At 39.6% G+C, this 22,422-nt stretch overlaps 9 protein-coding genes across 11 annotated transcripts; 4 read left to right on the forward strand and 5 right to left on the reverse strand.

The window, feature by feature from the left end:
* Window positions 1-581: 581 nt before the first annotated feature.
* LOC6597040 lies at window positions 582-3,069 on the reverse strand. Its single transcript, XM_002022164.2, has 4 exons — window positions 2,693-3,069; window positions 2,370-2,466; window positions 1,529-1,644; window positions 582-1,437 (listed from the first exon to the last, which is right to left on the reverse strand). The coding sequence occupies exons 1-4, from the start codon at window positions 2,742-2,744 to the stop codon at window positions 1,178-1,180; spliced, it is 525 nt and encodes a 174-aa protein (XP_002022200.1). The 5' UTR covers window positions 2,745-3,069; the 3' UTR covers window positions 582-1,177.
* A 1,707-nt stretch (window positions 3,070-4,776) lies between these two features.
* On the forward strand, window positions 4,777-5,182 carry LOC6597074 (protein Z600). The gene has a single exon (XM_002022163.2). It carries the CDS (start codon window positions 4,881-4,883, stop codon window positions 5,127-5,129), a length of 249 nt encoding a protein of 82 aa, XP_002022199.1. The 5' UTR covers window positions 4,777-4,880; the 3' UTR covers window positions 5,130-5,182.
* Window positions 5,183-6,772: 1,590 nt separating this feature from the next.
* Window positions 6,773-7,652, forward strand: LOC6597073 (gonadal protein gdl). Of its 2 annotated transcripts, none has more exons than XM_026989441.1 (3): window positions 6,773-6,969; window positions 7,033-7,331; window positions 7,398-7,464. In XM_026989441.1, the coding sequence occupies exons 1-3, from the start codon at window positions 6,812-6,814 to the stop codon at window positions 7,400-7,402; spliced, it is 462 nt and encodes a 153-aa protein (XP_026845242.1). In that variant the 5' UTR covers window positions 6,773-6,811; the 3' UTR covers window positions 7,403-7,464. The 2 variants fall into 2 exon arrangements, with proteins under 2 accessions (XP_026845242.1, XP_002022198.1); XM_002022162.2 differs by having other exon boundaries at window positions 6,774-6,969; window positions 7,033-7,327; window positions 7,398-7,652.
* Window positions 7,653-7,885: 233 nt separating this feature from the next.
* Window positions 7,886-9,715, forward strand: LOC6597072 (peptide methionine sulfoxide reductase). Of its 2 annotated transcripts, none has more exons than XM_002022161.2 (4): window positions 7,886-7,968; window positions 8,666-8,859; window positions 8,987-9,247; window positions 9,310-9,715. In XM_002022161.2, the coding sequence occupies exons 1-4, from the start codon at window positions 7,918-7,920 to the stop codon at window positions 9,542-9,544; spliced, it is 741 nt and encodes a 246-aa protein (XP_002022197.1). In that variant the 5' UTR covers window positions 7,886-7,917; the 3' UTR covers window positions 9,545-9,715. The 2 variants fall into 2 exon arrangements, with proteins under 2 accessions (XP_002022197.1, XP_026845241.1); XM_026989440.1 differs by lacking the exon at window positions 7,886-7,968 and adding an exon at window positions 8,522-8,584.
* Window positions 9,716-13,464: 3,749 nt separating this feature from the next.
* On the reverse strand, window positions 13,465-14,358 carry LOC6597071. Its single transcript, XM_002022160.2, has one exon. The coding sequence runs from the start codon at window positions 13,990-13,992 to the stop codon at window positions 13,633-13,635; it is 360 nt and encodes a 119-aa protein (XP_002022196.1). The 5' UTR covers window positions 13,993-14,358; the 3' UTR covers window positions 13,465-13,632.
* A 313-nt stretch (window positions 14,359-14,671) lies between these two features.
* LOC6597070 (protein midgut expression 1) lies at window positions 14,672-15,344 on the reverse strand. Its single transcript, XM_026989713.1, has 2 exons — window positions 15,177-15,344; window positions 14,672-14,946 (listed from the first exon to the last, which is right to left on the reverse strand). Exons 1-2 carry the CDS (start codon window positions 15,227-15,229, stop codon window positions 14,748-14,750), a joined length of 252 nt encoding a protein of 83 aa, XP_026845514.1. The 5' UTR covers window positions 15,230-15,344; the 3' UTR covers window positions 14,672-14,747.
* A 1,004-nt stretch (window positions 15,345-16,348) lies between these two features.
* Window positions 16,349-17,570, forward strand: LOC6597069. The gene has a single exon (XM_002022158.2). It carries the CDS (start codon window positions 16,440-16,442, stop codon window positions 17,526-17,528), a length of 1,089 nt encoding a protein of 362 aa, XP_002022194.2. The 5' UTR covers window positions 16,349-16,439; the 3' UTR covers window positions 17,529-17,570.
* A 113-nt stretch (window positions 17,571-17,683) lies between these two features.
* On the reverse strand, window positions 17,684-19,633 carry LOC6597068 (BAG family molecular chaperone regulator 2). Its single transcript, XM_026989550.1, has 5 exons — window positions 19,559-19,633; window positions 18,783-19,233; window positions 18,421-18,441; window positions 18,224-18,366; window positions 17,684-18,148 (listed from the first exon to the last, which is right to left on the reverse strand). Exons 2-5 carry the CDS (start codon window positions 19,004-19,006, stop codon window positions 17,772-17,774), a joined length of 765 nt encoding a protein of 254 aa, XP_026845351.1. The 5' UTR covers window positions 19,007-19,233; window positions 19,559-19,633; the 3' UTR covers window positions 17,684-17,771.
* A 1,242-nt stretch (window positions 19,634-20,875) lies between these two features.
* Window positions 20,876-21,796, reverse strand: LOC6597067 (probable chitinase 10). The gene is made up of 2 exons (XM_026989629.1): window positions 21,772-21,796; window positions 20,876-21,732 (listed from the first exon to the last, which is right to left on the reverse strand). Exons 1-2 carry the CDS (start codon window positions 21,794-21,796, stop codon window positions 20,876-20,878), a joined length of 882 nt encoding a protein of 293 aa, XP_026845430.1.
* Window positions 21,797-22,422: the final 626 nt, after the last annotated feature.

A 22,422-nucleotide genomic window follows, 5' to 3' on the forward strand; every position in this document is an offset into this window, starting at 1 on the left:
CCGTCTCATTTTAAAAATATACCGTAAATATACTGACGAATTCAAGTTCTATATTCCTCGATTTTTATATTGCGTGGAATATTACAAGTACGATATCTTTTACCTGAACTGCTCTGACATTATTAAATTTTCATTATTTTCGGTGGAAAATTGAAATACCCCCTTGGTTTATAATAATCGTTCTCCGTCAAAGATTGGAAACCATATTGATCAATTTTGATGTCGAAAATTATTAGCTAGATATTACCTCGTTACCGATATCTAGCATTTTTCTAAAATATTGCCACAAATATCGGTAATTGAAATATAAACAATAAAACCGCAATAAATGTGGTTTTCACTGTTTTAAGAAGTGCCTAATTTGTATCTTATATGTTTTTGGTCATAGCTCTTTTCGGCATGGCATAGCTCTGGCAGCACTGGTAACAGTGCTCATCAAAGCTCGGGCTGGTGTAACTGTTTTGTAAGTGTGCCAAAATACTAGAACATTATTTTCAAATTTCAATATTATCTCTTATAATTCAAACTAGAACATTTTGGTCCAATATTACTACGCTATTCCATTTAAAACAAGTTATACATATGTAGTTTTTAGCATTCTTTTATTTTGTTTGTGCTAAAAAAATGTAGGGTAGGGGACTGTATGCTCTTGGTTAGTGTTTCTAGTGAACTGGAATTGGATCAACCAATTCTAGATCAACAAATGGCTTAATCTAAACTAGAGTCGAAAAAAAAATATCCAAATTCATTCATATATACAGACTAATCTATAGGGAGGAAGTGACATATGTGAAATAATTCGAAATAACTTTAAAAATTTGAAAACTTGTCTATCTGTCAGTTGTAATAATTTTCATAAATGATGCCTAAAACTGTAAAGCGTTAACTACACATCTTAAAAGTCTATTGCACAAAAAGATGTGCAAAATGTATATGTACATTGGCCAACAGCGACAACTAGTTATTTACTTAACATGCTAAGAAAGGAGAGCACTAAAACTTAGACGACATATTACCTAATAGTTATGAACCGAAACTATTTTACTTAAACACTAATCGCACAACTCGCTCGCTTATATCTAATGTGATTTTCCTAGTAGAAAGTATAAAAGGAAGCACTGGCGAACTATGAATTAGTATCTCAGCAAGCGCTACATAATCTGCTCGGCGCTGCTAATTAGAGGCTCTTGGTAATGTTTTGGAACAAGCGACGACCCCACCATGATTCCAGATCGAAGGGCTTGAAGTCTTGCAACGCTGGGCTAGGAGGCTCCACCCAAACAGCCGCCGATGCGGAGGTGGGAAATGGTTTATTGGCGATGATGCATTCCACAGGATTAGTGGCATTGTTATTGTTAGCATCTGCCACTGGTTTCTCGCAGGGCTTCGCCGATGTACTCGAATCATAGGGATTTGGTGCCACTAACATGTTCCATGCTATAACGAAAAAAATTGCATTAAAATATAGCTTAGTTTCGGGATGTGCTTATACATATATGTATAAATGTGTATTGTGTGTTCGACTTACAGTCATTTATATAGCGTATGATTTCCTCATGCTGCGGTGTTATCACCTCATCCTCGATCAGCTTGGTGGGTGTTATCCGTTTTGAGGCACTCTGTTGAAAAAATGGGCGCGGGATGCTGTTTTCCCAAAGTCATTACATTTCAATTACAATTTTACGAAATATTTAATATTAATGACGCCGCACTTATGCAAACCGTACTGCGCCCCGTGAACATGTGGACTACAAAAATAAATCACTCGAGGAAAGTGGGGGAAAACGACAGCGTGGTACTCTGCTCTAGGCACCTTGACGTACGAATATTTTTTTATACATTAAAGCAATAAATCAAATTGTACAAAATAAATTGGTACAAATTAAGATGCTAACATAGGCAGATGTGACTGGCATTTTATGCTGATAACGAATAGTGATATGAAGCGATATCTCAATCGATTTTCCTCTACTCAGCACATTCCATTCGATTGGCAAGGATGCGTATTGTACAATAAGAAATCATGATTTTCGCACAGCCGGCTTGCGCCCTACTAATGTCTGTTGCTGTGGCTCCCATTCATCTCGCTTAGAAACATGTGACGTAACGGGCGGAAAAGTCATTGCCTTTGGGGCCAGCCGATAACCGATGCTTGACCCACGTGTTGCCTCCTACTGTGAGCGCTCTGCTCCGTTTCTCAATTAGCATAGGAGTGCTAGCTAGGTCGCTCAGTCTCTTGTCTCTTGCGATAAAATGTCAAGATAAGACGAGGGTCCCTCGCTCCCTTTCCGACACATTTCCAACATGTGCAGGCACACGCATTGTTTGCATAAGCGTTTCGGCATTTCAGCTGTGTTCTGTTCTCTTACTTGTTGTGCTCCTCCGGGGGACTGTTCAGATCGAAGCTGCCGTTCTTCTTGCTGCTCTCCTTGATGCTCTCGAACTTTTCAAAGTTTTGGGCCAGACCTGACAAGTAACGGAGAGAATGATGCAAATGTCAGTTTGCAGTTGAAATGCCGGCAAAACAATTTTCAAAAAAGAGCGACAGAGAGAGAGAGATGAGTGCGAGTGTGCGCTGCCGCTCAACGCATTGTTGTGACATAACAGTTCGGCAACAATTCCATTCCGTGCCCGGTCTTTGGGTTTATTGTACTTTTTCACATTTATATACATTTAAATGCACTGTACTTACCACGTCGCGTTTTAGCAACAATTTTGCTGGGTCCCTTGTTGATTGTGTACATGGTTGTGTTTGGTATTTAAATGTTTAATTTAAACCTCGCTGATTTTGTTGTTGTCCGCCTGGTGACTGCCTGCCTGCTGCCTGAGAGGTGTTTTTCTGGCAACGAGTTCTCCTTTGCTATTTTCGTTACTGCGGTGTTTTCTCTGTTCCGTTTTGTGCCTTTCGACGTAGATTAGTATTTAAGAAATTATATGATCAGAATTTTCCCGCAGTCGCTTGGTTGCCTCATCTTTTAAGCAGTTACACAATACACATATGACTTTAGGGCACTTTATTAGGTTCTCGCGACGTTGGACCAAATCAATTGCTTTCATTTAATGGTTATTGACTATTATTGTTCTGGATTCGTCTGTGGAAGGTATTTAAAAGCACCATTGGCGATTAATTGAAACCAGAATTGGAAACGGCTAACATATGCCATAACAGTGTGAAACATATGTTTGTTTCCATCGACATGTTCTGTTGTTAGCATGTTAAATATGTATCGATATATATTTTTTGCTGATAATATATTTCAAGTTGAAAATAGTATGGATATTTTCACTTTGGCGCGCAGCTCTAGTTCTACATGCACATGCGCCATCTGTCGGTAGTTACACGAATGATTTATTTTTGGAAACATTTTTTTTTCGTTTCGAAAAAAGGCCGCTCAGTTTCAGCTTCGTTGCTTTGATTTTAATGAAAACGATATATAAATTGAGACCCATAATACATTTGTATGATAAAAGGATCGAACAACAAAATGAAATTTTATTTAAAAATACTTATTTAGAGTCCAAAGACATTTTGGACTTTTCCTGGGCTTTTATTGTCGAAATGGTCGAAAATTTAGCATTTTAAAGTTTAATATTTCCTAAGCATAAATCTTAAGAGCTGCAAAACTTTAAGAAACTTTACAGCTGCCTGTAATGTTCTTAAAAACAAGGTTCAAAATGTCAAATAAATTACCGACAAGTACCAAAAAAAAAGGGTACTCTTCGAGTAGAGGGTCTAAAAATACACAAAAAATATCATCCATTAGCCTTCAGAAATGTTAAGTTTACAAGATATTTGTTGCAATGCGAATGATTATTTTACCAATAAAAATATTTGGACCAAGTTCTACGATACAAATTATTTATATTTTTAATTTTGTAAAACAAATTTTTAGATGTTAAATGAAAAATTTTAATATTTTTGTGTAGCAAAATTGGCAATAAAACGTTCTTTAGCAGTACAAAAAAATTAAAATGTTTAATTTCAAAAATATGCACAGGAATCAAAGTTAAACTTTTAAATCATTGCATCAATATTGACCTAAGCAGACTACATTTTAAAAAGCATTTTAGTTCATGAAGACACATATGTACTTATATTTGTTTGTTCAGCAGTTTTCAATTTAGCAAGCTGAAATGGTCGATGTCCTACTGTGCGTTGACGCAAAAATATCATCGTTAAAATTATTCGAATTTTAACAGCCTGGCTTTTTCCCCTCGACGTAAAATGTTAAATAAAAACTAATTATTACAGGTTGCTTATTTGAGCGTTCTTAGAGATTTATTTTAATGTGACTTGGAAACACTATATATGTAAAACCAATCGACTAGCTTTTACACTGGAGCTGTGTCCATCCGTCTCTACGTCTTGCCGGAGACCCACAAAAAACAGCTCATCCAAATATACAAATTTGACGGGTAATATATGTCTGAGGAAGAAAAATCAATAGTATCATTAGATAAGAAGCTTTTGTGGACACCTCCGACTATACTGGAGAAGAGAGCGAACATTGACGGTTTTCGAGTTAGAAAAAAGTCGCGTATCCACAAGAATATTTCTGAAAGTGCTCTTGAAAACATATCGTTTGTAGATTACTAGACGGCTCATAAAGTGCTTAGCTGACTACCTGGGCGCACAATTTCGAAGGCATTAAAATGGGATTAGCGGCAATTTTCGGCGAAAATTGTACAATTGGGCAGGTAAGGTCATAAAACGACAGATGGAGGAATAAAGGAAGGTTTTACCGCATGGATATTTATGACTGTCTAGAAATTGCATACCAATCAATTGCATATAAACAGTGGCCGGAGGCTAATGGAAATCAGTAGCAAGCCGACAACTTCAAGCAACACAATATATCCACAATAATAAGCCTGAAATCATGTCGAGCTCCGAGACCGAAACCAGCCAAATTTTGCAGCGCCTGAACAGCCTAAGAATTGTAGAAGCTCCGAGAGACGACAGCAAAAGGGAATGCTTCTCATCATTGGTACCAGCTACCCCCAGCTGCGGGGGACAAGGAAAATTTCAAACGGAGCCCAAGAAACGACGCAAGATAAAACTCAATCGAGTCTACACCTATGAGGCGGATGCACACTTTATCAAGGCGCGCAAGTCTTTGAACTTTTAATCAACAAACAACAACACTACAACATAACACAACCTGATGTAATCATTATAATTATAAGCAGCACTGATTTCAAATCGGAAATACGTTCCCAGCACAAATACAATAAAGTATATTTTATTTCATCAATCTATTAAATTAGCATTCATATCCTTGTCCCTCATTCACTTTCAAACAATTACTCTTTGGCGCGCACCACTCGCATCCAGTCGATAGTATCGATTCGGCCATCGATGATGATGCTTTCTTCAAATCGGTTATGACTCTCTTTTTCGCTATCGTTCTTCGTTAAGGCTCTCTTTTATTTACTGGTAATAACCGGTTGACGATAATGGGCCACATTCCATGTTGCTAATGTTTCTGCAAAGCATTTATAGAATTATAGAATAGTTATAGAATTGAGAAAATGTTTTTCATCCCGAGTCTCCAAAGAAGGCAATAACAACTTAGTCTCTGTTTTAAATATCACAGCGATATTTTGCAGTTTATTGTATTCTTTCAGAGACCAAGAATAAGTATCAGGATAGAGATATATGTACATATATCTGAAAGACCAATCATATTCATGAATATGTCTAAGACATACCAATTTGAGAAAAGGTCTATAATAATTACGTTTTATCTTCTTACCTTAATACAATTGATTGTTGATACAATTTGATTTTGATTGAATAATGATTATTTCTGATTTTTATTGTATAATTATTATTATTGTTCTTGATTTTTATTGAATAATTTTTATTTTTTATTTTTATTGTATAATTCGTATAATAATTATTATTCTTGATTTTTATTGAATAGTTATTATTTTTGGATCACAACATTTATTATATAATTATTATTTTTGGCTTTTATTGTAGAATTCTTATTCTTGAATTTTATTGTACAAGATTAAAATCATATGCGTGAATATGTCTAAAACATATAAATTTAAGAAAATCTCTTTATTAATTACGGTTACGGTACAGTTCGGAAAACAGGATCTTCGTATTAAATATAAGTTAAGTAGAAAATTGATTCATTAATCGTATAAAATTATGTGAGCATGGCTAAATGTTCTATGTAGCTTATTATATTTGACGGAACATCAAAATTAAGCAATATGGTTTCAATGCTTGCCGGAGAACTATTAACCTATTATAAGCCAAGGGGGTAATCATTTTAGCGCAGTTCAGATGAAAGATTCGTGGGGTTTGGCAACTTAAAGGGAAGGATAGGATGGATCTATAAGAATTTACAATCGTTAATATATTCCGCCATTTACCTCGTGTAGTTGAACTATTTAAATATAGGGGGCTTAAGTGGGCTAAGCTCGGTTTTCCATCATACGAGTCGCTATATTGTTGTTGAGAAACCAAAATTGAGGCAAAAACAAGCAAAGCCAAGTATTTAATGTGCCGGTCAAGTAGAAAATTGATTAATTAATCGGATAAAATTATGTGGGCATGGCTAAATGTTCTATATAGCTGAGAATATTCCACGGAAGATCAAAAACGAGGAATATGTAAAAAAGAACTTGAATTCGTCAGTATATTTACGGTATATTTTTTAAATGAGATGGTATATTTCGGTATATTTCTGAGAGTGAGACGGTATAAATAAACAACAATAAACAAAGTTTCGATTTGGATATTCAAAGGGTCCACTAACCCATAAAACTATTAAAAACAAAACGAAAGCACAGAATGACTGACATTACAGTATCCAATGAGGGTCCTGCAAATGGAAGTGAGCCAGTGGCGGTCGCAGAAGACTCATATCAGCAACCATCTCCAGAGTTCCTGCAGCGCAAGATCTATTTTCTCGTGGATCAGCTTAGAACAATGCACGCCGAGCTGCCTGAGTGAGTTGAAGCAGCCTTAAATAAGGGCAAAAACACGTTAGTAATGGTTGCTTTTGTTTACAGAAACCTGCAAACCCGAATTTCCTACGATCTACTAACAGAACTGGCCAATTGTGTGCTCAATGATAGCATTTTCGTCATTGTCAAGGCTCTAATGGAGCTCCAGCATGAGACTGAGAGGCATTTGATCAAAATGCGTATGCAGGTGGAAAACGAATACGAAATTGAGGTGTCCGACTGGCGTGCCAAAATTAAGGATCCCGAGGAACTTCTGCACATTCTGGGCCTAATGAAACTCAAGCATTCCAAAAAGCTAGTGGAGTCCGACAAGAAGATTATTGAAATTCTAGATCAAAAGGCAGGTTTGCGCAATAAACCAGCCGAAATTCCCTATTTGTATTAACTATTTTGACTGCTTTGGCCAACAGGTTAATGACCAGCAATCCACTCTGCAGAAGGCTGGTGTGCCTGGCTTCTATGTCACCGAGAATCCCAAGGAGATCAAAATACAAATGTTCTTGCTCGATTTCATTTTGCGTCTGAGTCGGCTCAAGTACGAGCCCAACAAATAGCAGCTGGAGCAAAATCCGGAGCCCCCAAAAAACAGCGCTTGACTTTAAAATTCGTTCCATACGTTCCTGTCTTAATTAGAATATATAGACCCATTAAATTATTAACCGTGATCAAATGTCCAGCTCATCGTACTAAAAACCTGTCGTGCTGCGCAGTTAATCAGTAAGAAATGGAATTGTGAGAGTCCCAAACAAAGATAGAGAGAGAGAGAGTGGGAGAATTGACCAAAACAAAGATAGAGATAGCGCGCCTCTTTTACTCCCGCCGAGCGTAGTAAGCTGAGAGCCGGCGCTATAAATTGTGGCGACCAGTACACAGATGCATCAGTTCTGTTTGAAATTTCCAAAGAACACATTAAAAACTCTTGTGTGTAAAATGTCTCTGACTATCACGACAACTGTTTCACATCCTGAGCTTAAGGATCTGGTGAGTAAATGTGACACCCCATTTTCCTTAATTTAATTTAAGTTTCTCAGACCCTGGCAAGGTCAGCCGGCCGGTTAGGTCATAAATGGCAGTTGACAAAAGTTGAAAGCATTTACTCTTTGCTGCCAAGCAATTCGTTTTAATTGGTTTTGGCCAACCGAGCTTAGTTGCTTCCCAACAGCCAACCTGCTCGCCACGAAATGTTTGCGCGTTTGTTTCGTAATTTCAAGGCAAGAAAAGTCAAATATAAACCTATTTTATTATATCAGTGCACCATAATTTAGTAATATAATTATAATTTTATTTTGTTTAATCGAAACCGACTAACGTATGCGAATAATTGTGAAAAACTTGAATTTTCTAGAAAAGTAGTTTCAGCCAACGGCCTTGATTTTGATTTTGTAATGTCTGTGGGGCCAATCAGCTGTTTTGTCGAAAGCACATATGGATGCACACAAAGAAAAAGAAAACGAAATCGAAAAAGCGAAAGAGTGAATTGCTAATGAGAGAGACACACGAGATATTGTAAAAATTGCCAAGTGTGGATTTTTTATGTTTTTGTTGCAAAATGCGCTGCTTGCCGGGATTCGGTTACGGTCTCACATTTCTGTTCTTGGTGTGACCTACAAAGCAATGAAATTTAATTTGATTTAAATGATTACTCACTCTTCTCTTCTTTTTCATCGACAACCTGCAGAGCACTGTTCGCAATGAACAAAAGGAGCTGAGCATATCGCCCGTACATCATGTTAACATTCCCAAGGCAACAGCCACCTTCGGGATGGGCTGCTTCTGGGGGGCCGAATCCCTGTATGGAGCCACCCGGGGCGTGCTGAGGACCACTGTGGGCTATGCCGGCGGCAAATCCGAATTACCAACGTACCGTAAAATGTAAGCTTAGAGAAACTGAACATTAATCATTCTAACCCGAGCATTTCTTTTCTTCGCACACACCCATCCCGTCTTCTATATCTATCTACCACTTTCCGACGCCTTACTAACCCACGAATTTCAACAGGGGCGATCACACGGAGGTTCTGGAAATTGACTACGATCCCACAGTGATCAGCTTCAAGGAGCTGTTGGACTTGTTCTGGAACAACCATGAGTATGGCCTGACTACACCCATCAAGCGTCAGTACGCCTCCTTGATTCTCTACCACGATGATGAGCAGAAGCAAATCGCCGAGACCTCCAAGCTGGAGGAGCAGGAGCGTCGGGCTCCCGAGGTCATTACCACTGAGGTGGCACCCAAGGCGAACTTTTATGCGGCCGAAGCGTAAGTTTATTCAATCGGAAACCATCTCCGTCAATACTAATCCTCATTCTGATTTCCAATAGCTATCACCAAAAGTACAGATTGCAGGGCCACAAGGATCTGGCCACCTCTCTCAATCTCAGCCCCACGCTGTTGCAGAGCAGCTATGTGGCCACCAAACTGAATGGCTATCTGGCTGGTGTCGGGGGCATGGAGCAGTTCAAAACGGAGGTGGATACATTCGGACTTACGCCCACTCAGCGTCAATACTGCAACTATCACGTAGAGCAGAACGAGGGCCAGGGTCTCTACTGCTGACATGGACGTCTCTGCATAGATGTTAAGCTAAAATCGTACACATAAGGGGGGTATACTTTAAAATCAGCTTTTTTTCATTTTTTGCTCGTTCAAAACAAAATGCGTATTATGTAGATCTAGGAGTATTGAAACAAATATTAAATATACAAATATTTTATAATAAAAAAATTATCTCAAATGGAATTTATTTATTTTTGGCTCTTGCTTCTCATTTATTGCTTGCATTCGACCGATAAAGCAACCTTTTTTTGGCCTACGTGATAATATTATTCAGCTTGATCCTAGGTAAATTGAGAAAAACAACAGCTTACATATGTATGTAGCTTGCTGCCTAATCTGGGATGATAAACATTTGGTAGTCATATAATGATTTCGAAACAGGATGATAACGTTTTTGCTGGGTCATATGGCTAATGTTCCCTCATTGAGTCTATGATCCGATCGAGCAAGAAGTGAATTTCTTGTTAACTCAAGCTATAGAATCTGTAGATTTTAATCATGTAAGGATGCTTAATCATGTAAAAGATTGGCAGGGTATCACGTCCGTAAGTCCTGTCTTTAGGATTGACTTAACTTTTATAATCTACAAACAAAACCTTCAGCTTAGATTCAGAGTTTAACAGTCTTGAACATTTAGAGAAATCGTATGGGGAAAGTTGAAGGACCCTTAACTTTAGGCAGTAATGACTAGCAATATATGGCATTGAAAGTAGAACGAAATTCTCCTAGTCATAGTCTAACTATATCTGGGGTCTGATTAGAAAAATATAGTGCTTCAAGTTCTTCATAAAATATAATTAGACGGCTGATGGGAAGTGCAAACCAAACAGAATTTATTATATCCGGGGCCTTCAACCCAAACTCTATAGCTTTGACCGCTCTTTTATTAATTTCTATTACGCTCTGAGAGCAGAGCACATGTTGTCACTCCCAGCCAGTCATCCTCTCCCCACATTGAATGAATGGCAAACCAGAAAGCGCCGACAACTATCAGACAACGCTCTCTCCTTCTCCGTCTACGTATGCGTCTGCTCTCCTCTATCATTCGTTCCTAGCGGCAAGGCGGCAAAGCGCCCGCGTGCGATAAAGCCAAAGCGAAAAGAGCATAGTATTTTGTTTACAGCAAATGCAAGATTTAAATTGTATTTCGTTAAATGATTTCTATATAAAAGAATTTTCCGAATCGCATGAGATTCGGTCTAGCCATAGCCCATAAGCTAAAGTATCTGATTCTTCAAAAATCATTAAAATCGAAGCACCCAAGGGGTGCTGGCAAACTTTTGCGGTTTATGGGGTTCGCAATGAAGCAATCGGTACACTTTTCGGATATAACATAGCTGGGTCCAGGAGCCACCTACTGCCAAAATTTGGATCAAAAATCTATAACCGTTTATCCTCAGCGATTTTTACAAGATTTTCCGTTATACGTTTCAGCCTAGAAGAGGAAGAGCAGCATTCCCCGAAGCACACGAGATTGTCAGACGCGCGACGATAGACATAACAACAAAAGCTATTAATGACGGGGCGCTTTGTTTGTATTAGTCGCACGGGTTGAGTTGATAATAATTTCACTGGTTTCGCTTTACAGCCAAGAAGGGTCAATGAGTCTAGGGAAAATGGCACAAGTCAGTCCGTAAGGGGCTGTCACTGAAAGGTCGGCATTGAGCACTGAGGCTCTTTCTACATATACATATGTACATACATATGTACATACGTAATCAATATGATTTGCATTAAATAATTATACTCTGGCATGGGGCAGGGCATTATAGTATTGCCCAGATTTTTGTAATGCAGAGATTAATCTCTTAATGATTTCACTACGATTTATCATCAAATTAAATGTAAATTGTTAGTTTAAGGATCTTATCGAGACAAAATTTTATGGAGATGTATTTTTATTAACTTTTAGGTTGAAATTAATCATTATGGAATTATTATTCAGCAAGTTGATATACATACATTGTCATGGCATTTATATATCAACCAAATATAAATATCATATATTGTATTTAACAGATGCAGAGTATCAAAAGCTTCGACCACGAATACAACCGCCTGCCCTTCTTGTTTCAAATTTATATTGAGAAAGTCGATAGCGCACACAGAAGCTGAACATACACAGTTATTTGCAAATCATCCTATTTGCAATTTGATTTTGATTTTTTAAATCAACTAGATTTTGTACATGCACAAATCCAGCCAGTCATGCATGGGCTTTGATAAGGTTTATTGGTAATAAATATTGTTTTTAAGTACTTGATTCTGTTAGAGTTATTCGCAAATTCTTTGACTCAGTCTTCAGGTTTTAACCAAGTTTTTGGGCAACGGGAACCCCCTTTAAATTTACATTATCATTCGCAAACATAGAACATTTCAAATGTAGATCAGTAAGTTTGGGAGGGGAAGCATTGAAAGCCGATAAGTGTGGGACTACTGAAAGCCGTCATTGTCCCCTATCTAGGTTTTGAATTTCGATTGCGCTGTCTTTCAACGCGACGCAAGGATTGGATGTTTTACGAGCTTTTAGGAAATCCATTAAGTCATTTACTATAAACAGCCTACCAGTACCTAGTACCTAGCTTAGCTCTTCCCGATCCCGATTTGGGATAGCCAAAAAAGTACATGTCATGTGTACAAACACCCGTTTCCTGTCAAGAGTTGTGTGAGATACAACCCAGCTTCCAACCCGAAGGCAAAACTTGCCGAGCACGACTTGCAAGTCCGCTTCATAGCAGAGGTCCTTCCAGCAGCTCGACTGACGAATTCAAGTTCTATTATACATATTCCTCGTTTTTGATATTCCGTCGAATATAACTAGATAGACTTGACTGGTTTATTTTAAATACTTGCTTTTATCGTATTTTGCCTAAAAAAGGTTTTAGCGAAAGAGGTCAAACACATAAAACGTAAGAGATATTGCTCAATTTTGATATTCCGTTGAATTATGCTGACTAACTAAATCCCTTAGCTCTTCCCACATAATTTTAGGCCATTCATGAATAAATTTTCTACAATATTAACTACTTTTAAGAACTTCATATTTTGTATTTTATTGTGTCTAAAACAAGGTCTGAACAAAAAAGGTCAACAAAAAAGTGGCAGCGTAAGTGAGTATGGAATGTAATTTCTTGCTTGTAGCTTGTCAACCGGAGTAAGGGCATTTGTATACCCTATTTTGTTAGTTTAATATGTATGTAGATACTGTTTTCCAAGCTGCTTTTAAACGTAGTTAGTAAAGACCTTTTCGCATATTGATATGTTTTAGACGTATTCATGAATTTTATTAGTATCTTGTATATATGTATATCCTGATCCCGATACCTATTCTTGGTCTCTGTAAGAAGACAATAAGCTTGTAAATATCGTTGAACCAGCTTTAAAACAGAGGCTGACTAATTTCTGCATATGTATATTGGAGTCTGAAATGACAAACATTCTCTCAATTCCATTTATCTCCCAAGAGGCAATACAATTTTGCTACGAGCTAGTGTAGCAGCGCAGCGCAGAGTATCTACATGATTTCTACACTTTACATCTTCTTTACATCGACATGGCGCCACCTGTCGACGCAGATGTGAATGTGGTCAATTTCATAGATCGACAGTGGTATACTATACCCGTCTCTTTCTAGCGCACTGATGCCACAGCTGGTCCAAAAAATAAATTTCCATGCTTGCTGCATACGGAATATAATAAACAAACAAAAGATTATTAGAAACAAACAAATTTGTTTTGGACTTAAACTATTTTAGTGGCTCATTGTTCCCTAAATATTTACCTCTTTTAAATACATAGACTAAATCAATGCGAAACATTTTGTGTGTTCAAAACAGGCTCATACATACATATGTATCCACAGCCTGCAAGAATAGCTAGATGTGAGGCATTGGCATAACTATACTCGCAATTGCTCATCTAAATGTTATTTAATTTTAAAGAATCCTGTAACTGAAGCATATATTTATCTGCACGACCTCTTCAAACTCTACACAATTATGCAAATACAATAGTTGGAAAACCTTATGAGTAATATTTAAACTAACACGGAAGCACTGCGATCAGATGAGAAGATCGTTGGACGACACTTAAATCCGTATGGATAGCCGTCGCTGTGGTTTCAGCTCCTTTTCGGTTCTCTCAATGCGCAAACGAAGGACTTGGTTGGCTTGGAGTTCGCGACGTCTGCTAGACGACAGCTCCGACCCCGTCCCCAGCTCAAAGCATGATTCGATCTTTGGTGAGCGGCGACAAATCACAAAACTTGTCGAGTCCTTGGCAAACAGATTATGCTGACGTCTTGGAACACAACGCCTCGGTGTGTTGACCAACGGCTCATAGTCGGACTCTTCCACATTCTTGGTATCCAACTGTTCCACCTCTATTGTTAGCAGTTCCTTGAACATATCTTCCACGGCTGAGTAGTAAAGCGTAGTGTTTGAGGACATTGCAAACCTGATGTTGACGACCAACTGAAAAATGATTCAAGTCGAAGTGCATGCATCCCACATGCACAGGCCACTAGACTCATTTTTCAACCCTCGCCGAGGACCGACTACCTGACCAAACAAAGGGATCGACTATCGTAAGAGCAAATGGTACTAGCAAGCAATACAGTCTCCATATTGAATTTGTCACAGCGGAAAAATAAACCAAAAACCGAAAAACCCATCATTTCTATGAATCACATTTCCCCTCTTTCATTATCAACCAGGCCAATAGATAAAGAATCCGCTAAAAAAAATTACAACAAATTCTAAATTGCCATACCTACGGCCATAGAACTCAGTCAGAACAATCGTAGATAAGGAAAAATCCCACTATGAGCATTAGGTTCGATTAGATTAAGTAACACACTTCGCGGATTCTGTTAATTTCGTTCGTTTTCTGGGAATTATTATTAATTTTGTTATCCACGATCAAGCTTAGGAGTCACCCAAAGTCCTGGCAAGGAGACTGTCTAGGAACAGGATCCGGAGCAAACTAACCAGAATACACCTCTGACCTTGCCAACTTGAGATGCAGCTCTAGATGTCCTTCCAGAGCCGTGCCTGATGTAGTCCAGATTATGTCGAGTAATAACCGTAAATTGTACAAATCAATGTAACAGTGTACAATACTATAGTGTTTGTTATTTGTGATAATTGTTATTTAATAAAATGTGAAAAAAATGTTGTCTATGGTATAAATTCATCGCTCTAGATCAATATTCCTTATTAAAATAGTCGCGTATGCTGCGCTTTACAATGGGCGTCAGTTGGGAGACCTGCTTCTGAACGTCATCGGTGCCCTTATCCTTGTGATAGTAGACCGTGAAGTAAACAATTAATCCAACTACGACGACCAGGACAATGATTGAGCAGAGAATGCTCATCAGCAATTTGCAGGCACAGTTACAGCAGCTAAAATGGATAACACAGATGGATTAGAGAGAGTAAGATATATTTGAATATGAACTACGAGTACACAGGAAAATATCAGAGGTGACATGGAAATGCTGTTCCTGTTCGATCAAACCGCAACAAAAATTAACCACCATGAACTGTCCCGTACTATTCCTTGATATTTTTTAGGAAGTCAAGCAGTCGTGATGCAATGAATGAGTCAGAAATCAGTCACTGTCCGTACTTACCAGCAAACCACTTTGCCGGGGCATTTGAGACATTCGCAGAGAGCGTTGCACATGTTGAATGCAGTCGACGGGTACTATGTGTTAATTATAAGGAAGGTGTCGTAAATAAGGCGAATCTTAACCGCAGCTCTCCCGGTGTTCGATGTGTCGTTGGCCAAAACAAATTAACAACTGAAATGTTTGCTACTCGTATTGCCCACATATCAGGCCGACAGGTATTGGGAAACGCAGCGAAAGCTTTAATCATATCGGTTCAAAGAGGACGGAAAAAACAATATATTGTACTGATAACGAGTCGGTTATTATTAACTCCAACGCAGAGGTGCGAGGTAGATAGGGAAAAGAGCTTACGAACTTAAGCACAGAATATGCTTTCATTAGTTATTTTTGTGGTTGTGTGTTCCAATTGACTCCGACTGGCATCGAATAGCCTTCCATCTGAATGTGGGTACTGTCGTCCTGGTAGACAACATAATATACAATGCCACCAGTTAGAGAGAGAAAACCAAAGTAAAATTTTACTCCTTATCACCTCCACAGACTTCAATCATAAACTTAGGCGCAAACTGAAAAAAACCAAAATCATTACTTAAATCAAACCATAGGGCAGACATCTTGAGTATTTTAAGAAGCAAATACATCTATATTTATGATCTATAAAACTTTAGCGTATTTGATTGGGCTGGCACAGATATTTCCAGGTGATTCAGAAAACAGACAAGGGAACAGTCAAACCATGCAGTGGCAGTGACAAATCGGTCAGAGTCAGAGATAACAGTATACAGTTGAAGATTGATTATAGACAGGAAATAGACCACACTTTCGGCTAGAAGAGGTTGGGACGAGCAGTTTTCTATTCTTAAATTACTAATCAACAGGGAAAATTTCGTATCAAGTTCGTTAGGAGCCCTCTTGAAAGGATTATTATTCGTGATGAACATTTTTCGGGGATTTACCTTAGCCAAGTTAATTGTTTAATAGCACTGGAAATCTACAAGTAAATTATAACATAGATTGTAGCGCAATAATCAATAAACCTGCGAATCTCTGATAAGGTTTTGGTACGAATCTGAAAATCATATGTATCTACTAAATAATTTCTCTTCAACACACATAATGTTGACCAAACGTCGATAGCCAACATAAAAACCCATTTCAGTCTGTTAGTCCCCATTAATGCAGGTCGCTGAAATCAATTTTTTTATGGCGACACATGAAACCAATTGCTGATCTAAGCGATTTGAACGAGTTCTTTGAAAACCTATGTATATCAGCAAACCACACGCTCCAAGCTCAGTTTTATTCAGTTTGTATCCAAAGATGGTCACACAGAAGGTTCCCTTCGTTTTGCTGGTTCTTGCTCAGGCGACTGCGAATGCAGCGTGGCTGTTGCCCAAGGCTGGCGTCAACGAATCCAGCTACAGTGTCCGTCATTTGTCGATGCATTACTCGAGAGTATTTCTCAGTGTGACAGTAAAAGGGAACGATTCACCCACACTCATCGAGGCCCAGTGGCCGGTATCGCGCTTTCCAATGCCAACTCTGATATTTCCCCACCGCGACGTACACGCGAATGGGGCTCATTCCGATTGTACGCTGCTGCAGCAAGCGCATTGGTCGCAGGTGGACAGCCTCAGTCGCTTGTGGGTTATGGATATCGGCTGGCCGGGCAGCAGGTGTTCCCCCAGGCTGTTCGTCTTTGATTTGATACGCAACAATGCGGAGCTCCTAAGAATTGACTGCGGTCAGCACATTGACTCCAACAACACCCAAAGCTTGGTTGTAAAACTGGGACCCAGGATAGAGAGCTGCAAACTTGAACGACACATATATTTCATCCAGGGCCAAAGCCCGCATATTCTGGCCTACGATATACTGGAGCAGACCTGGCGAAGTCGTTCCCTGAAGAGCCACAAGTACGAGAGCATGCAGCAATCATTTCCCATCAAGCCAATCGACTTCACTTTTGGTCTTCAGGGCGAGTTAATTGTTGCCGATCAAGATGGCGGGCTCTATAGCTCCGTAGACGTTCTGCAATGGGAAGAGAATGCTGCATTTTCCTCCAATTCTCTAGCAAAAAAACACATACAACTCACCCGTCTGGGCACCCTTTTGGGCAAGGCTCGCAGCATGGTCATGGACAGCTTGGGAACCTTGTACTATGCCATATCCAAGTTTGGAGCGGTAGTGCGGTGTGTCCAGCTGGCTAACATCACGGCCGAGGGCAACGAAATCATCTATCTGACATCGAAAAACATACAACAAATCTTTTTTGGCACCAATGGCGCCGTGTGGGTACTAAGTGATCGTGTCTTGAAGACACAAGATATGTGTTTTCCTGGAATGTTGTAAAACGATATGCACATTTAAACTGTTACTTAAAATGACTAAATATATAAACCAAAAGCAAACAAATTGTAAGACCTTTCCGCCGCTTAATCAATACTATTTGGCCAAAACTGATTCGAACGTTCCCAAAAGACTCAGAATTGTTTATATTCCGTGCATTTCGTTTACTTGTTTTTATTTGGTGACGTGATTCGTTTTGGTTCGATAATAATGCTATGTACTTTAAATGGGTCAAAAACAATCAAATTAATGGCTAACAGTTTGCTTGTTTAAGTAACCCATTAGGGCCTGCAATCGCTTCTTGATGTTCTTCTGGTCGTCCAAAGTACAACCAAGTAGAGCGCTCTCAAATTTCTTGTCGATCGGTCCGACATCGGCCTCGGACAGAGTGTCCAGATGTCCAGACGGATCCATGGCACTACTGCAGCACGCGTTCAAGTACAGCTGGCAACGTTGGCGGCCGATCACTGGATCTCCCATTTTTATCATAGTGTCGATCAAAGAATTTATTTGACTAAGAGAATCCTCCTGAGAGTTGTCACGCACTGTGCGCACATTTAGCTCAACAGTTCCCAGGCGTGAGCTGACGCGCTGTATGTACAACATGATCTCCTCGCGCTCGGCTACAGGGGAAGAGAGGGATTACATTGTTATCCGTTTCCCCTTTCCGTGAGGTATTATGTGAACAATCTACTTACACTCTCTCATCTTCTGAAGCTTATCATTGCTCTTGATCAGATCCATAGACATTAAAAGGTAGTCTTTCATCTCTTGTAAATTGAGAGCATCCTTGCGAAGCTTCTCTACACGTGCATCAATCTGATCCAATATGTTAACAAATCTGTAAGTTGTTCAGAGTTTAGTAATAGTTTGCAAATATTTAATTCGTATTTACCTCTCGTTAGCATTTATTGATCTGTTGAATGTTTTCATCGGGTTCATTGGTTTTCATATGAAAAGAAACAAGCAAATTAAGACTGTTAGACCGCTCTGCTATGGCTCAGCTCTCCACTTATAGAAATACATAAGGTCTACAAATAATGACCTGAGAGCCGCTTACACACAGGTTTCGAAGCTGTGTGGGCGTCTTTCGGAGGTACTTTAGCTATCACCATTATGTTATACAAAAATAAACGAATGAAGCTGGTAGCAGTGTGAGGTGGGGAAATAACAAAAGAAATGAAACGTTTGTGCCTGTCGTTTTGTGTTGTGGTCTCTACAAGTTTTGATTGATTTTATGTAGGATGGAATAACAACCTGTCCAGTGCTCTACTGTCGTCGACTAGTCCATATGAGCTGTTGCTGCCATTGTCACTGGCGCTGGAGACTGCTGTGGATGTGGAAGGCACCGCGCCTGAACGAAGGCTGTGCAAATAGTCGAAATTCATTGGTGACTCCGAGTGGTGGACGCTGGATGAGTTTTGTTGTTGATGAAGATGATTCTCGCTGGGACGCTGCGCTGATTGCGCATCAATTTCCATCTCCTGCGGCTGATCCAGAGTGAAATCAAACTGCCTGCGTTTGCGTTTTCCAAACAAGTGTTAATCGCTGTGGGTCTCCGTGCTGCTTGCTGCCTACTGTGGCTTCGATTTTGGCCGTTTGGTGGCTACTTTTGGAATGTCTTAAGCTTTTTGAGTAGGTGTCGGAGAAGTGTTTGATGCTTTTGCTTATTTTTTATATTTTGTTTATACACACACACACACGCAAGCTGTAAGAAGAGAGAGAGAGACGGAGTGCTCATTTAGTATTTAATTACCTATCGGCTGGTGTGCTGTTAAAATATGCGTCCGGCCAGGCGACACTATAGTCATCATTGGACCCCGGCCCCGGCCCCGACCCCTCGTCATCACCGCAAGGAAATCGAGGATGGAGCTCAGGGCCCTCAGAAGGCGGCGGCGTTTCTTCACTGCAGTGACGTCGTTTGCGAAAAATACTTCGCAAATTTTGCAGCATATTTTCCATTAAGTTTTCGTATGTTTTCTTTTGTTTCTTACGTGTGCACAAATGAACGACAATTTTTGGGCAATAATCACCTAGTTGCCTTGTTCGCTCCAGGGACTCGATTTCGCTGTTCGTATATTTAAATAAATTGATTACCTGCGGCTTGGTAACAATTTGAAGCAAGCGGTGTTTTAATTTCACGTTTTACAAAAATTATTTTTTCGTTTTAACTCTGAAGTGATTTTCTTACATGTTTGAGCAGGTTTGTTTACTTGTTTTATTTTTTTATTTACCTTAAATTTATTTTCCTAGAGATGAAACATTTGTCTTTGTACAACACTAGAGATGGAGAAGCATTGATCATTAATTCTATCGATGTTTATAGACCACTATCGATAATCTGAATTACTTTTTAGAGCTTATGGTGCTATAACATTAGACTTTGCTAACTTTGCTGCGAAGACAGAGATATCGTGAGTGACAACACGCAAAATTGGTGTTCGTTGCCGTCTTTGGACACGTCTCCCGGCTATCAGTCGAAGAACTGCAACACATTTTGGGACAAAAAGATGTTTTCCATCACGCACACTCAGTCAGACAGAAAAATTGGATGTAAAACGTATAACAATCGATAATTGCTGCTCCCTGCTCAGCTGTAAAGCCAAACTGACGCATTCATATAAGCATATCTCTCGCTCTCACTGCTTGCTTTTCGCAATGGCCATCTCTGTTTTTGCATTTAGTCGGTTAGCAAAGTCTAGTGTCATATGGCCATTAGAATCCTCGTTAATTTTGTGTTTTAATAAAGCGTATATGACTTGAAATTACTCAGCTTGGCATGTTTCTTAGCTTTTATTTAGCCCTAAACTCTTTGGGACGGATTTCGTACGGCACTAGGCGAATATTAGTTATTTTTATGCATAAATTCACCCATCATATCGAAATAAGCCGAAACCAAATATCCGCCATGTTTTAAGACAATGGAGCGTACTATTTGCTACGCTACATCGTCTCCAACGATTTAAAGTTATGTTTTTTGCATATTAGTTGACGATAATAAATAGTCCCAGCTCCCATGGGCACAATCTTCCCCAAAATGAACCTCTGAATCGTGGATATCATAGCTGATCCGTCCTGTACGACGGATCGAAACAGTGGTCTATGTAGATCCCACGAGTAATAGGCATAATAGGTCCGCCAGGCTAGATGCCAGTACCTGGATTGCTTGACTCCAAAATTCATATTAAAGAATATACATATAAAATACTTATTTTATGGTGCTTGAATTCCACCAGACTTCAAATCCAATCTAGACTGCAAGACAGAAATAGCAATAGACAAAACGATACACTAGTGTTGGAACGTGGGGGAAATCGATAAGAAAATCAGTAAACACACAAGTGGTAGAGTCAGGTTTGTCGTTTTATTTGGGGCGGCAAATTTAAATCACGTACACACAAAGCCGTACGCGACCACTGACAACTTTTTGAGGCAATATCAAAGAAATAATAAAACGGACATTGCTGCAGAGTGGGATGTCCTTTCACACAGTAAATGAAAAACTCGCATCGCTGCATATGGGGATACAGATGTTGTCCGTAGGTGGGGCAGTGGATGAACTCATTCCACACAGCTACACCCGAGTTTATGTTCCCATTGGGAGCAGTTGGATTCGTAGAAGGATCCTCTTCAGGAGCACCCAACGTGCATTGGGCCCTCTCCGGTACATCGCACTTTCCAGTCATCGCATTCCAATGCAGTTCCGAGCTGCACTCCTGCAGTATAGCCTGTCCATAATAGCAGATGTAGTAATTGCTACAGCTGCTGGAGCTGCCTATATAAACGATCCGATCGTTGGACTGCTGTTGCGTTAACGTGGCACAGTAGGTAGCCGCATCCGTAATCATGTTGTTGAAATCGTTGTCACCGGCGTTCGGCGGAATTGCGTTTTCCATGCCGCTCTTTGTGTCGTTTCTGCATCTCACATTCCCCGCTGTATCGCAGAGCTTGGTATCAGAATTGAAGAGCATTGTGGGCGGACAGGAGGCCAAGACAGCATCACCGTTCTCCACGCAAAGATAAAACATTTGGCAGTCTTCAGCATGCGGCACAAATTCACCAACCAAATGATTGGCACACAGGCTTCCGCCATTCTGTCGTATGGTCACCGAATTAGTGGGCTTCCAGAGCTTCCAGTTTTTCTGGGCCGCGGCCATACAGCTTAGCACCAAAAAACCAATTACTGCTAGAAGTGGAGAGACAGTGGCTATTTTATTTAACTTTTAAATTACATGATTGTATCTACTTGTATTGAATTTCATCGTATTCATCCTGATTCGTGTGTCAAGCTCCAGTAAAGCGCAGTTTTATTCTAATAACGTATTACACGAAGAACTTGGCATATATGCCATACAGGCGACGTCTAGATACCTCGCCCTCAATATCAGAAAATTAACATTTTCAACTGCGTGTAGAAGAAGTCGATAACGGGGCCAAAACAACAAACTATTTCAGATACAATTTTTTTTTGCAAAAAACTTCCGTTTCTTTCCCCTTCAACCAATCGATTGATGGCATTGAGACACATCCCGCACTATTGATTTCAGAAACCTCAAAAAAAAAGGAATACCGAGATTACCTCGGAGAGATGAGTGGCGTAGCCACCTGCAATTATGTTCGATGACCTTGTCGAGTAAATGGTTGATATCGGTCAATGGTTCCTTTTCGCCTCCAGTTCGATTCGTCTGATTTTAGCACTTGTTTTGGTCCAGGGTTCATTCTTAGCAAAGATATGATATCAGATCAGATATGAGTTAGCATGATTCACAACGCAGCTCCAGCGAAAGTTATTTTCAAGGCTGAGCGCCCTTAGTGATGCTACGAAATGTGCTTCCCAGCTAAAAATTGACACATGTACTAGAGTCCTGCATGAACCGGCAACCGAATCGATTCGTTT

Source organism: Drosophila persimilis, unplaced genomic scaffold, assembly GCF_003286085.1.
Source record: "Drosophila persimilis strain 14011-0111.01,24,50 unplaced genomic scaffold, DperRS2 tig00000431-arrow-pilon, whole genome shotgun sequence".
In the NCBI taxonomy this organism is placed as follows: domain Eukaryota; kingdom Metazoa; phylum Arthropoda; class Insecta; order Diptera; family Drosophilidae; genus Drosophila; species Drosophila persimilis.